Source organism: Elephas maximus, chromosome 2 (genome assembly GCF_024166365.1).
Source record: "Elephas maximus indicus isolate mEleMax1 chromosome 2, mEleMax1 primary haplotype, whole genome shotgun sequence".
NCBI classification, from domain to species: Eukaryota; Metazoa; Chordata; class Mammalia; order Proboscidea; family Elephantidae; genus Elephas; species Elephas maximus.
Genome location: NC_064820.1, coordinates 70,813,425 through 70,826,913, shown reverse-complemented (window position 1 = coordinate 70,826,913; position 13,489 = coordinate 70,813,425). Strand labels below are relative to the sequence as shown.

Here is a 13,489-nt window from a genome sequence, read left to right as displayed (position 1 = left end):
ATTCTTACACCATACTTATTTAATCTGTATACTGAACAAATAATCCAAGAAGCTGGACTATATGAAGAAGAACGGGGCATTCAGGATTGGAGGAAGACTCATTAACAACCTGCATTATGCAGATGACACAACCTTGCTTGCTGAAAGTGAAGAGGACTTGAAGCACTTACTAATGAAGATCAAAGACCACAGCCTTCAGTATGGATTCCGCCTCAACACAAAGAAAACAAAAATCCTCACAACTGGACCAATGAGCAACATCATGATAAACGGAGAAAAGACTGAAGTTGTCAAGGATTTCATTTTACTTGGATCCACAATCAACACCCATGGACGCAGCAGTCAAGAAATCAAAAGACGCACTGCATTGGGCAAATCTGCTGCAAAGGACCTCTTCAAAGTGTTGAAGAGCAAAGATGTCACCCTGAAGACTAAGGTGCACCTGACCCAAGCCATGGTATTTTCAATCACATCATATGCATGTGAAAGTTAGACAAAGAATAAGGAAGACTGAAGAAGAGTTGATGCCTTTGAATTGTGGTGTTGGCAAAGAATATTGAATATACCATGGACTGCCAAAAAAACGAACAAATCTGTCTTGGAAGAAATACAAGCAGAATGCTCCTTAGAGGCAAGGATGGCGAGACTGCGTCTTACATACTTTGGGCATGTTGTCAGGAGGGATCAGTCCCTGGGGAAGGGCATCATGCTTGGCAGAGTACAAGGTCAGTGGAAAAGAAGAAGACCCTCAACGAGGTGGATTGACACAGTGGCTGCAACAACGAGCTCAAGCATAACGATTGTAAGGATGGCTCAGGACCGGGCAGTGTTTCGTTCTGTTGTGCATAGGGTCGCTATGAGTTAGAACCGACTCGAGGCACCTAACAACAACAGTTGCAATAACACAATTAGAGTCATATACAAAATTTTAAGTAATTTGAATGAGTATGCATGCAATTAACTCCAAGAAATAAAGATTTTTTTAAAAATCTATTTTAAAAAACTTGAACTGTGCTGAAACCCTAAGACAAAATTTAAAAAATGGGAGACAACACACAAATACAGATAGACAACATTATGGCAACATTAAGAATATCATATCTCTATTCTAAAATAAACATAAAAATAACTAAAGGTAATTCTTGAAAGACAATATTAACATACCTTTGGAAGCTCTTCAATCTGATTAGCATCTAAATAGAGCTCCTCCAACGTTTTCTCAAAAGTAAAAATCTCTTTGGGAACCTGTTCCAAACTGCAATGCGAATAATCCAGAGTAGTTACTGTCTCCTCTTCCCCTCGTAGGCAACGACATGGTACCAGCCGCACAAACAAACTTCGTTTTGTAGTCATTTTTAGACACTGCAATATTCAAATAAAAATCAATGTAATTAAAACATACACTTTCTAACAATTTTTCTGAATAAATTATTCCAATTCAAATATCACAGCTAAGCACAAACACAATGGAATACATTTAACATTGTTTTAATATCCAAATTTGTATCTATTATGTACTTAAAAGCTTTACAAAATAATCTGTAAAGTAACTATATGCTTCTAAAGGAAACAGTGCTTTATGAGTCTGCTTATTAGCTCTCAAAAGGAAAAACCCTAATACAAAAAAAGGTTTCTCTTCAATTTCTGCTTAAGAGTACTCTGTTTCTTACATCTTACAACACGGATGAATCTGGAGGGCATTATGTTGAGTGAAATAAGTCAATCACGGAAGGACAAATATTGCATGACAGCACTATGATAAAAACTCAAGAAAAGGTTCACACACACAAAAAAACATTCTTTGACGGTTACAAGGGTGGGAAGAGAAGTGGAGGGGAAATCGCTAACAAACAGTAGACAAGTGTCAACACTGGTGTAGGGAAGGACAATATACAATACAGGGGAAGTCAGCACAACTTAATCAACGCAAAGTCATAAAAGTTTCCTAGATACATTCAGGGGGACCAAGTTACTGGAGCTGAGGGCTGGGAACCATAGGTCTTGGGGGGACATATAAGTCAATTGGCATAACATAGTTCATAAAGAAAATGTTCTACACCCTACTTTAGTGAGTAGCATCTGGGGTCTTAAAAGCTTGTAAAAGGCCATCTAAGACACATCTATTAGTCCCATCACATCTGGAGCAAAGGAAAATGAAGAAAATCAAAGACACAAGGAAAATATTAGTCCCAAGGACTAATGGACCACATGAACTATAGCCTCCACCAGCCTGAGCCCAGAAGAACTAGATGGTGACCTGCTACCACCACCGAACCCTCTGACTGGGATCACAATAAAGGGTCCAGGACAGAGCAGGAGAAGAATGTAGAACAAAACTCAAATTCACAAAAAGAGACCAGATTTACTGGTCTCACAGAGACTAGGTGAATCCCTGAGACTATGGTCCCTGGACACAGTTAACTCAGAAATGAAACCACTCTCCAAAGCCCACTTTCCAGACAAAGATAAGACAGTCCTATAAAACAAAGAGTAACATACGTGAGAAACGTGCTTCTCTTCAATCAAATGTATGACACCAAATGGCCAACTCCCACCCAAAAGCAAGAGGAGAAGGCAGGAAGGGACAGGAATAGTAGGCAAATGGAAACAGGGAACCTGGAGTGGAAAGCAGGAGACTGCCGTCATATTGTGGGGACTGCGACCAATGTCACAAACAGTATGTGTATAAATTTTTGAATGAGAAACTAACTTGGGCTGTAAACTTTCACCTAAGTAAAATAAAATTAAAAGGGAAAAAAAATGAGTACTTTGTTTCTTAAGAACTTGATGATGTGCATTTCTGATTAGGAATTTGAAACACAAAGATATTTTCAGATCTTCCTAATCAGTTATCAGGGATCCAATTATCCTTTAGCATTCCTATGACTCTCCCACATAAAATTCCAGTCTCTGGGTTGAGGGCTGGGGACACCTAGCTCAGTTGGCATGACATAGTTTATTAAGAAAATGTTCTACATCCTGCTTTGAGGAGTAGCATCTGGGGTCTTAAAAGCTTGTGAGCGGTCATCTAACATATGTCTACTGATCCCACGCCATTTGGAGCAAGGGAGATTGAAGAAACCAAAAACACAAGGGAAAAGATTAGCCCCATGGACTGCTGGACCACAACTACCACAGTCTCTACCAGACTGAGGTCAGCACAACTAGATACTGCCTGGCTACCACCGCCGACTGCCGTGACAGAGATCATAACAGAGGGTCCTAGACACAGCTGGAAAAAATGTAGAACAAAATTCAAACTCACACACAAAAAAAGACCAGACTTACTGCTCTGACACAGACTGGAGAAACCCCAAGAGTACAGCCCCCAGGCATCCTTTCCATTCTGTACTGAAGTCACTCCTGAGATTCACACTTCAGCCAAAGATTAGACAGGCCTATAAAGCAGTAGGAAACCCTGGTGGCGTAGTGGTTAAGTGCCACAGCTGCTATCCAAAGGGTCGGCAGTTCGAATCCACCAGGCACTCCTTGGAAACTCTATGGGGCAGTTCTGATCTGTCCTATAGGGTTGCTATGAGTCGGAATCTACGGCACTGGGTTTGGTTTTTTTTTAATAAAACAGTAACAGAGACTAAATGGGCACACCAGCCCAGGGGCAAGGACCAGAAGGCAGGAGGGGACTAGAAAACTGAACAAACGGAAATGACAACCCCAAGTTCAAGAAGGGGAGAGTGTTGACACATTGCAGCGTTGGCAACCAATGTCACAAAACAAAATGTGTATTGTTTAATGAGAAACTAATTTGCTGTGTAAACTTTAACCTGAAACACAATAAAAATTTTAAAAATTCCAATCTACTTCACTCTCATGTATACTGTGTTTCACTTAAATATTGGCCTTATAATTTTTCCAAAGGGCTTATGGGCCTTAGATTTGTTTAAAGTATACACAGTGGACAAAAAACTGATTAAATAAAGACCTCATTATTCCAAACTATCTTGGCTCATAAGAGGCCAATTCTGAATTAGTGAAAATTCTCAAGTAACAATTTTATTAAAAGAACCAGGGCGGTGCAGGCAGTTTGCAATCAGCTGCTAAGCAAAATAAAGGTTGGTGGTTCGAACCCTCACAGTGGCTCTGCAGAAGGAAGGCCTAGTGATCTGCTTCCATAGAGATTACAGCCACGAAAACCCTATGGAGCATTTCTATTTTGTAAGTCATGGGGTTGCCATGAGTCAAACACCAACTTGACAGCAGCTAACAACAACAACAATTAAGCATACAAAGTATGTATATAGGCAACTCCAAGGAGCTGATGGCTATATTAGGGGAGAAAGGCCTACTTCAACAGGTAAGAATTATTGATAATGTAATCAATTCTTTGAGTGTATAATGATAACTACTTCCCCTAGGCAGACGATTCTATTAGATTACTTCTAACCAGAGCCAGGACCAGCTTTACACTCGAGAGGCTAGCACCAGGGGCACCAAAACACTCACTAAAGGAAAGAAATAATACTTTAACACAATCTTTCCTAAAATATCAGTACTACTGCAAAATAACCCATTCAGGAAAAAAAAAAAAGTCCAATTTTTAAATAAAGACAGGATCAGTATTGATATTTCCTTTTACCTCAGGCTCCAACCTGGCTAACTTTTCTAATTCAAATTATACAACATTCTTAAAGTGTTTGACAACTCTTTTAAAGCAAAGGGTAAGTATATCCCTTGCAATCGTCTTAAAAACCTGACTTTCTTAACCAATCTTTTAAGGTTATCACTATGTGCAAGGCAAATAGCCCTGGTTGCACACTGGTTAAGCACTTGGCTGCTAGCTGAAAGGCTGGCAGTTCGAACCCACCGGCCACTCCATGGGAGAAAGATATGGCAGGCTACTTCTGTAAAGATTACAGCCTCAGAAGCCCTTTGGGACAGTTCTACTCTGTCTTCCGGGTCGCTATGAGTTGAAATCGACTCAATGGCAATGGGTTTTGGTGATGTGCAAGGAACTGTGCTAAGATCCTTAGGTAAACTATATGCACACTGTCATTTCATTTTCACTATGACTTTATAAGGCATGTACTATTACCCCATTTTTCCATAAATAAACTGAGTCTTTCTTATGTACTGCACTATACTGCTTCTCAATATACAATGACATAGACTTGAACTCAGGTCTCAAGAAGACTCAAATATTAATAGATCTTTACTATTATTTTTCTTCTAGAGTTTCAGAAAGAAATTAGAATTTCAAACATTAAGTATTTTTATTAAAAATCTTTGTCATCAAAGGATATGAATAGGTACTTCACCAAAGAAGACATTCAGGAGGCAAACAGATACATGAGGAAATGCTCATGATCATTAGCCATTAGAGAAATGCAAATCAAAACTACAATGAGATTCCATCTCACTCCAACAAGGCTGGCATTAATCCAAAAAAACACAAAATAATAAATGTTGGAGAGGTTGTAGAGAGACTGGAACACTAACACACTGCTGGTGGGAATGTCAAATGGTACAACCACTTTGGGAACCAATTTGGCGCTTCCTTAAAAAAACTAAAAATAGAACTACCTTAAAATCCAGCAATCTCACTCCTTGGAATATATCCTAGAGAAATAAAAGTCCTCACACGAATAGATAAATGCACACCCATGTTCACTGCAGCACTTTTTACAATAGCAAAAAGATGGAAACAACCAAGGTGCCCATCAATGGATGAACGGATAAACAAATTATGGTATATTCACGAAATGGAATACTATGCAATGATAAAGAACAACGATGAATCCATGAAAACATAACATGGATGAATCTCGAAGGCATTATGCTAAGTGAAATTAGTCAATTGCGAAAGGACAAATATTGTATAAGACCACTATCATAAGAACTCAAGAAAAGGTTTAAACACAGAAGAAAACATTCTTTGATAGTTACAAGGGTGCGGAGGGAGGGAAAGGGGTATTTACTAATTAGATAGTAGACAGGAATTATTTTAGGTGAAGGGAAGAACAACATACAATACAGGGGAAGTCAGCACAACTGGACTAATACAGAAGCTAAGAAGTTTCCTGAATACAACCAAACACATTGAGAGAGTAGCAGAGTCAGGGGTCTGGGGACCATGGTTTCAGGGGACATCTAGGACAACTGGCAAAACAAAGTGTATTAAGTGCATTTGGTGAGTGGCATCTGGGATCTTAAAAGCTAGCAAGCTGCCATCTAAGATGCATCAATTGGTCTCAACCCACCTGGGGCAACGGAGAATGAAGAACACCAAAGACACAGGGAAAATATGAGTCCAGGAGACAGAAAGGGCCACATAAGCCAGAGACTAGAAGTACTAGATGGTACCCGGCTACCACCAATGACTGCCTTGACAGGGAACACAAAAGAGAATCCCTGAAGGAGCAGGAGAAAAGTGGGATGCAGAACTCAAATTCAAATAAAAAGACCAGACTTAATGGTCTGACTGAGACTGGAGAGGACCCCAGAGATCATGGTCCCCGGACTCTGTTAGCCCAAAACTAAACCATTCCCTAAGCCAACTCTTGAGACCAAGATTAGACTGAACTATAAGACATAAAATGATGCTGTTGAGGAGTGCTTCTTAGCTCATGTAGACACATTAGACTATGGGTAGCTCCTGTCTAGAGGCGAGATGAAAAAGCAGAGGGGTGACAGGAGCTGGCTGAATGGTCATGGGAAATACAGGGTAGAGAGACGGAGTGTGCTGTCACATTATAGGGAAGGCAACTAGGGTGTCATACAATGTGTGTATAAGGTTTTGTATGAGAAACTGACTTGAATTGTAAACTTTCACTTAAAGCACAATTTAAAAAAAAAATCTTTGTCAACAAATACTCAGGAGCATTTACAGAATGCTTTTTTTTTTTTAGTAACAATCTATGTTTACGTGCAGGCATGTGTTACCAATAAAAATAAACCGTTTTATTCATCTAGTAAGTAAGACGAATTTAACTGCTAAAGGGGAATTTAGCTTATACTTGAGAGTTTATGAGGGATTAAAAAATTCCAAGCATGAACACAAAATGTCTTGTTCTAGAGATTTTAAGAATACAACAGATAATAAGTTAGGGGGACACTTAAGAACAATGTGAAACAACTATAGCTACATGTGACTATTTAAACTTATAAATGAAGTAAAACAAAAAATTCACTTTTTTACCATATTTTAAGTGCTCAACAGCCACATGTGGCTAGCAACTACTGTATTAAATAGTGAAGATACAGAACATTTCCACTGCAGCAGAATGTTCTATGGGAATGGTATAATGTCTCAAAACTATTATTCTGGTACTTCATATTATAAATACTTCACAGTTGTATTTATGTAGTATGATAGTATCCAAGAGCTTGGAAGGTATGGCCTAAAAATCCATTTCCCAGAAACCATACTGGACTGGGGCATATAAAGCACAGCTAAGAATAAAGGACATGAATGTTATTAGAATAAAAATACAGACAATTTAAAAAAAGAGCATATTTATTTTAAACATGATTATATATGTAGGCCACTTGAGGCATAAGACAATTTATGAGGCAAAATAATTGCTAATGAAGGTTATACAACTCCCGAGATTTTAAGGTAGTATTAATAGTAATTAGATCATGTTGCGGGTACACAGAAGGAACATGAAGAACTCCTCAAAAAGGACAATGAATTCAGAAAAGAGAAATTAGATGCTTAGCTCTAGGAAGCTGCATAAAGTCTACTTCTCAAAGGAAAACTTCCTATGGACAGAGGCTGTAAAGACAATTCAGGTTATCAGACTAAATTTACTGGGCCTGGAGTCAATAAACAATGGACTCAATTGCGTACAAGCCTACAGATGGAAGTAGTATAGACTACAATTACCGATAGATAAGAAAGGTGTTGTTGTGTGCCATCAAGTCAATCCTGACTCATAGAGACCCTGACAGAGTAGAACTGCCCCAAAGGGTTTCCTAGACTGTAATCTTTACAGGAGCAGATCACCAGGTCTTTTCTCCTGTGGAGCTACTGGGTGGATTCAAACTGCTAACCTTACAGTTAGCAGCCAAGCACTTAATCACTGTACTACCAGGGCGTATCAATAAAAAAGGAGAGGAGCCTTAATCCTTGAGGACAGAGGAGAAAAGTACCATATCAATGAGAAATGCCTAAAAACACCCAAAATAATCCTTCTTTACACAATAAGACAAGGAAACAAATCAAAAAGGAGAAAGCCTAGCCTGGGGTGAACAGGCACTGATCAAGGTTAGGGCAGCTGACTGAAATTCTAAATGTTGTGATAAGGAAGGGCACTTATAAATCAGATTTTAACACTGTAGATGTTAGAATACTGTAATCATAATAGAGGAAAAAGAGCCAACCAAGAAAAAAGTTGAGATAATAAACCAAACGCTTTCTAACAAAAAATATTAAAGATACTTACCACTGGGTTGAATTTATCTCCCTGATGTTTCTTAATTGAGCCAACATTCTATGGAAAGCAAAAGGAGAAACAAAAGAATAAAAAATGGATCTTTCTTCTCATTTCTAATTCACCTCAAAAGCAAATTTCAAATTTTTTAAATATCACCAATGTAAACTGAAAATACTATGACCAAATAAGCAAAAACAAAATACAGCTTCTTTAAAACACACACACACACACACACAAATAATAAATGGCTAATTTCTTAACCAATTCTTCATATTGAGAGCCTTCATCTGTATCAAATAACAAATACCTTTTTATCCAGCAGTAAAGTTCCATTTATTTGAACTCTCAGGTGGAGAATAATAATTCTTCCATGCAAATAAAACCCTAAGCACCAATTATATAATATAAAGTTAGTAGATGATTTTGTCACGTGGCAGAAACTTGCTTTCCAGGTAATGGGATGTGTGGCAAAGGGACATATTTAAGATCAATGACACGTACTCAGAAGTCTGCTCTGGGGGTGAAAAGGGAGTTTGTTCTGGGAAAACATTTGCTTTCCTGATAAATGGTACACGTTTATCTGACACCATGACTCTCCCATCTTTTAGCCTTAAATCTGTACACAATGTCTAGTGCTGCAACAGCCATCCTGTGATCACAAGACAACAAACAAGAGAACTGAAAGCCAATGAATGGAATCCTGGAAAGATGGCAGCCATGAGCAGTATAAGATCCCAACCCTCCCACATGATCACCAAGAAAAGTAACTAGAAATCTGTAATCTCAATACTGTAAGAATTCTGAAAAGCAGGTGGAGGAGCACAGAAACTAACCATACACTGAAACAAGAGAGAAAGACCACTTTTAAAATTAAGAAAAACTTCCTCTTCTACTGTTCCCACCTCTGGCACAGGAGCCAGGCAGCTACAGCAGAGGTGTTCCACTGCTCTCAAAAGAGGGGGCTCCAATCTCTGGATCTGGAGTGGATTGGGCAGACTTTGCTGAAACCGTTCACTGTGTCTGTTCTGATCTGTCTGGAGGCTGCCTTGGCCTGGTCTGAACCGGAGCTCACACCAGGTGGGGGAAGGAGTAATGACCAAAGACTGATGCTATGACCACCTGAGAGCATCTGGCAGAAAATAGTGCTTTTGAAAGTATCATATAAATAGGAGAACTGAAAAAGTCACATGCGCACATGCTTGGAGATAACACATTATAATACTATAATGTCCAGTCTGCAACAAAAAATCACAAGGTATGCAAGGAAACTAGAAATTATAGTCCATTCCAAAAAACAAGACATTGAGGATACTGGGATGATGGCAACGTAAGCAGGTCTAAGATCCTGGCCCTCCCTACAAGAAAAAGCAAGAAAAGCAACTAGAAACCATACTCAACCCTGTAAGAACCCTGAACAAGTAGATAAGGAGAAGTATCAACCAACTGCAAACTGAAAAAAAGTACAGGATAAATTTCAAACAGTAGGAAAATCTCTTCTTCCACTGCCCTTCCCCCTCTTGCTCCTAGTATAGCAGACAGACACCTGCAGCAGATCCACAGCGACATTCTTAGCCAACCCAAGGCTCTCCGGTGCATTAAGAAGGGCCTCAATCTCTGACTCCCGAGGAAATAGGACATATTTTCCTGGAAGACTGTTCAAGGTTTATGTTCTGACCATTCTGGGTACAGCTTGAAAAACTGGGACCTCAGTCTGGCCTGAATTGGAGTTTTCTGAGAGGAAGGAGGGTGCTGTAAGAAATTTAAGTTATTGCCTTCCTGAGAGGACACTGGTCAATGTGCATTTTCGGATCCATCTGGGAGCCACTGAAGAGCTGAAAGCTCAATCTGGCCTGAATCAGAAATCTCCCAGATGTGGGGTGGGAGTGCTGAGCCAAGTCTGAAGACTCCACCTGCCTAAGAGTTTTTTTTTTTTTTTTTTGCAAAAATTTGTGCATACAGAGGATAGACGAAGCTAACACCTTGTAACAGCGTAAACTTCAACAAAAAAATCACAAGGCACATAAAGAAAGTGGAAATGATGGCCAGTTCAAAAGGAACAACATGAAAAAGAGAAACTGTCTCTGTGGAAACTTGGATAATGAGCAGACTGAAAGAATATAACACAACAACATTAAGCTAGCTCAAAGAACTTAAAGAAAATGCAGACAAAGTACCAAAGGAAATCAGGAACACAATGCATGAACAAAATGAGAGTATACCACATTTATACTCAAATAACACGTGCTTTTCTGTGTCTGTTTAATGGTCATGCCCTCCCCCCACAAGGTATTTTCATAACTGTGCTATGCTAATTTTTTTTTTTTTTTTTACAGCAACGTGTGGAAAAGGATTGGCATGGTGGTATCTGTGAAGATGCCTCATAGGAGGAGAGCACTGTTGGCAAACAAATACAGAAGGCACACATTATTTGCATAACGGTAAAAAAAAAAAAAAGACACTTCAAAGAAACCTGGAACTGAAAGATACAAAAACCTAAATAGAAATCTTATTAGAAGGACTTAGCAGCAGAGTTAATCTGCCAGAAAAAAAGAATCAGTGAACTATAGGATAAAAGGCAATCAAAATTATGGAGTCTGTAGATCAACAAGGCTGATCACACACTAACGAAAATGTGGGACACCATCAAGAGAACTAACGTAAAAATCATGGGAATCCCAGGAGACGCAAGAAATGGACAGATGAATATTTGAATAAATAATGGCAGAAAAGTTTACAAATCTGATTAAGGACATGAGTCTAGAAATACAAGAACCCCAACAAGCTCCAAGGAGGATAAATAAACTCAGAAATTCACACCAAGACACTTTATACTCAAGCTCTCAAGACCTGAAGTTAGAGAATCCTGAAAGCAGCAAGAACTAAGCCAACTGTCACATGCAAAGCATCCCCATTAAGTTTAAGTGTAAATTTCACCCCCAGGAACCTTGTAGGATAGAAGGCAGTAGAATAACATATTTAAAGTCCTGATAGAAAAAAACTGCCAACCAAGAAAATGCTATCCAGCAAAAGTTTACTTTCAGAATGAGGGCAAAATTAAGACATTCCCAGATAAGTAAAAGCTCAAGGAGTTTATTATCACTAGACCTGCCCTACAAGAAACGCTAAAGGTGGTCCTTCAAATGGTAAAAAAAGGACACTAGACAGTTAACTCAAAGCTGTGCGTAGGGGGGAAAAAAAAGATCTCCCTTGAGGTAATTTCATGGGCAAATGTAAGGGGTCAGTTTTAAGGTGTTTTTGGTTGGTAATTCTAGTTGTTATGTCCTCTGTGCTTTATGATGACAAATGCATACAACGTAAGTATAAATTCAGGTTACAGGGCACATAATTTATGAAGATGTAATAAGCGATAAAAACAACATAAATGGAGGAGGAGGGAATGGTATAAGAAACAAGTTGATACATGTTACTGAAGTTAAGCTGGTATCAATTTAAACCCTGCTGTTATAAGATGTTAAATGTAATCCTCATGCGGACTGCAAAGAAAATATCCTTAAAATATACACAAAATGAAAGGATAAGAAAATCACAACAGTTCACTACAAAAAAATAACAAAATGCAAATGTTGGTAGTATTGAAGGAAATGAAGAATAAAAACAGGTGTAAGACACAGAAATAACAGAATGACAAAAGTCAGTCCTTATTAGTGATTACCATGAATATAAATGGCTAAATTCTCCAATTGAAAGGCAGAGAGTGGAATAAAAACTTTAAAAAATATAACTATACGTCGTCTACAAGAGCCACATCTTAGGCCCAAGGACACAAACAGGGTGATAGCAAATCAATGGAAAAAATATTCCATGCAAAAAAAGGATCAATTCATCCAGAAGATATAACCACTACAAATATATACATACTTAAGATTAGAGCCTCAAAACACATAAAGCAAACACTGACAAAATTGAAGGAAGAAACAGACAATTCTATAATAACAGGTGAAGAATTCAACACACCACTTTTAATAAAAGAACATCTAGAAAGAAGATCAATAAAGAAACAGAAGATTTGAACAAAACTATAAACCAACTATACCGGACAGATACATACAGAACACTCCACCAACAATAGCTCAATATACATTCTTCTGTAGTGCACATAGATGATTCTCCAGAACAGATTATATGTTAAGTCACAAAGCAACTCTTGGTAAATTTTAAAAGAATGAATCATACAAAGCATTTTCTCCAATTACAATGAAATAAAACTAAAAATTAATAACAGAAGGAAAATTGGAAAATACACACATGTGAAAATTAAACAACACACTATTAAACAACCTATGGGCCAAGGAAGAAATCAACAGAGAATTCAGAAAATAAAGAGTTGAATAAAAATTAAAGCACACCCCTGAAGTCTTCTTAAAACCAAACAATAGTTTGGCTTAATTAGTAAAGAATGTCTGCCTTGAGCACTGTGTTCTTTTAAAATCTATCTATATGGGATCAAACTGACAGCAGCAACTTGAAACATTAGATAGAAAAGTTATTTTTCCTTTCTAATACAGGCAGTGAAGAGCCCTGATGGCATAGTGGCTAAGAAGCTTGGCTGCTAACCAAAATGTCGACAGTTCGAATCTACCGGCAGCTCCTTGGAAACTCTACGGGGCAGTTCTCTGTCCCATAAGGTTGTTATGAGTTAGAATCAACTACACAGCAACAGGTTTGGTTTTGGGTAGGCAGTGAGTTTATGTTAAAGGGGGATGAAGAACTTGGAAAAGGAGGGTGAAAATGGTTGCACAACTCGAAGAACGTAATCAGTGTCACTGAATTGTACATTCGGAAACTGGTAAATTGGTGTATGTTCTGTTGTGTATACTTTCGACAACAACAAAAAATACGGCCCCCAGATACCCCTTCCGCTCAGTAATGAAATCACTCTTGAGGTTCACCCTTCAGCTAAAGATAGGACAAGCCCATAAAGCAAAATGAGACTTTTAAAGGGGCACAGCAGCCCAGGGCCAAGGCCTAGAAAGACTGGAAGGGACAGGAAAGCTGGTAATAGGGAACCCAAGGTTGAGAAGGGACAGTGTTGACATATCGTAGGGGTGTTAACCAATGTCATAAAACAATATGTG

The 13,489-nt window shown here is 38.5% G+C and overlaps 1 protein-coding gene across 5 annotated transcripts in view; it reads right to left on the bottom strand.

Annotated features, from left to right (window-relative positions):
- Window positions 1–13,489, bottom strand: part of ERBIN (erbb2 interacting protein) — a 169,693-nt gene that overhangs the window by 107,500 nt on the left and 48,704 nt on the right. For 4 of the 5 annotated variants that reach the window (XM_049864695.1, XM_049864714.1, XM_049864723.1 and 1 more), the window contains exons 2-3: window positions 8,403–8,450; window positions 1,165–1,362 (exon numbers count right to left, since the gene is read on the bottom strand). In XM_049864695.1, the coding sequence (XP_049720652.1) occupies window positions 1,165–1,353 (189 nt within the window). In that variant the 5' untranslated portion in view covers window positions 1,354–1,362; window positions 8,403–8,450. The remainder of the gene's footprint in view (window positions 1–1,164; window positions 1,363–8,402; window positions 8,451–13,489) is intronic. The other variant, XM_049864706.1, reaches the window with a different exon arrangement.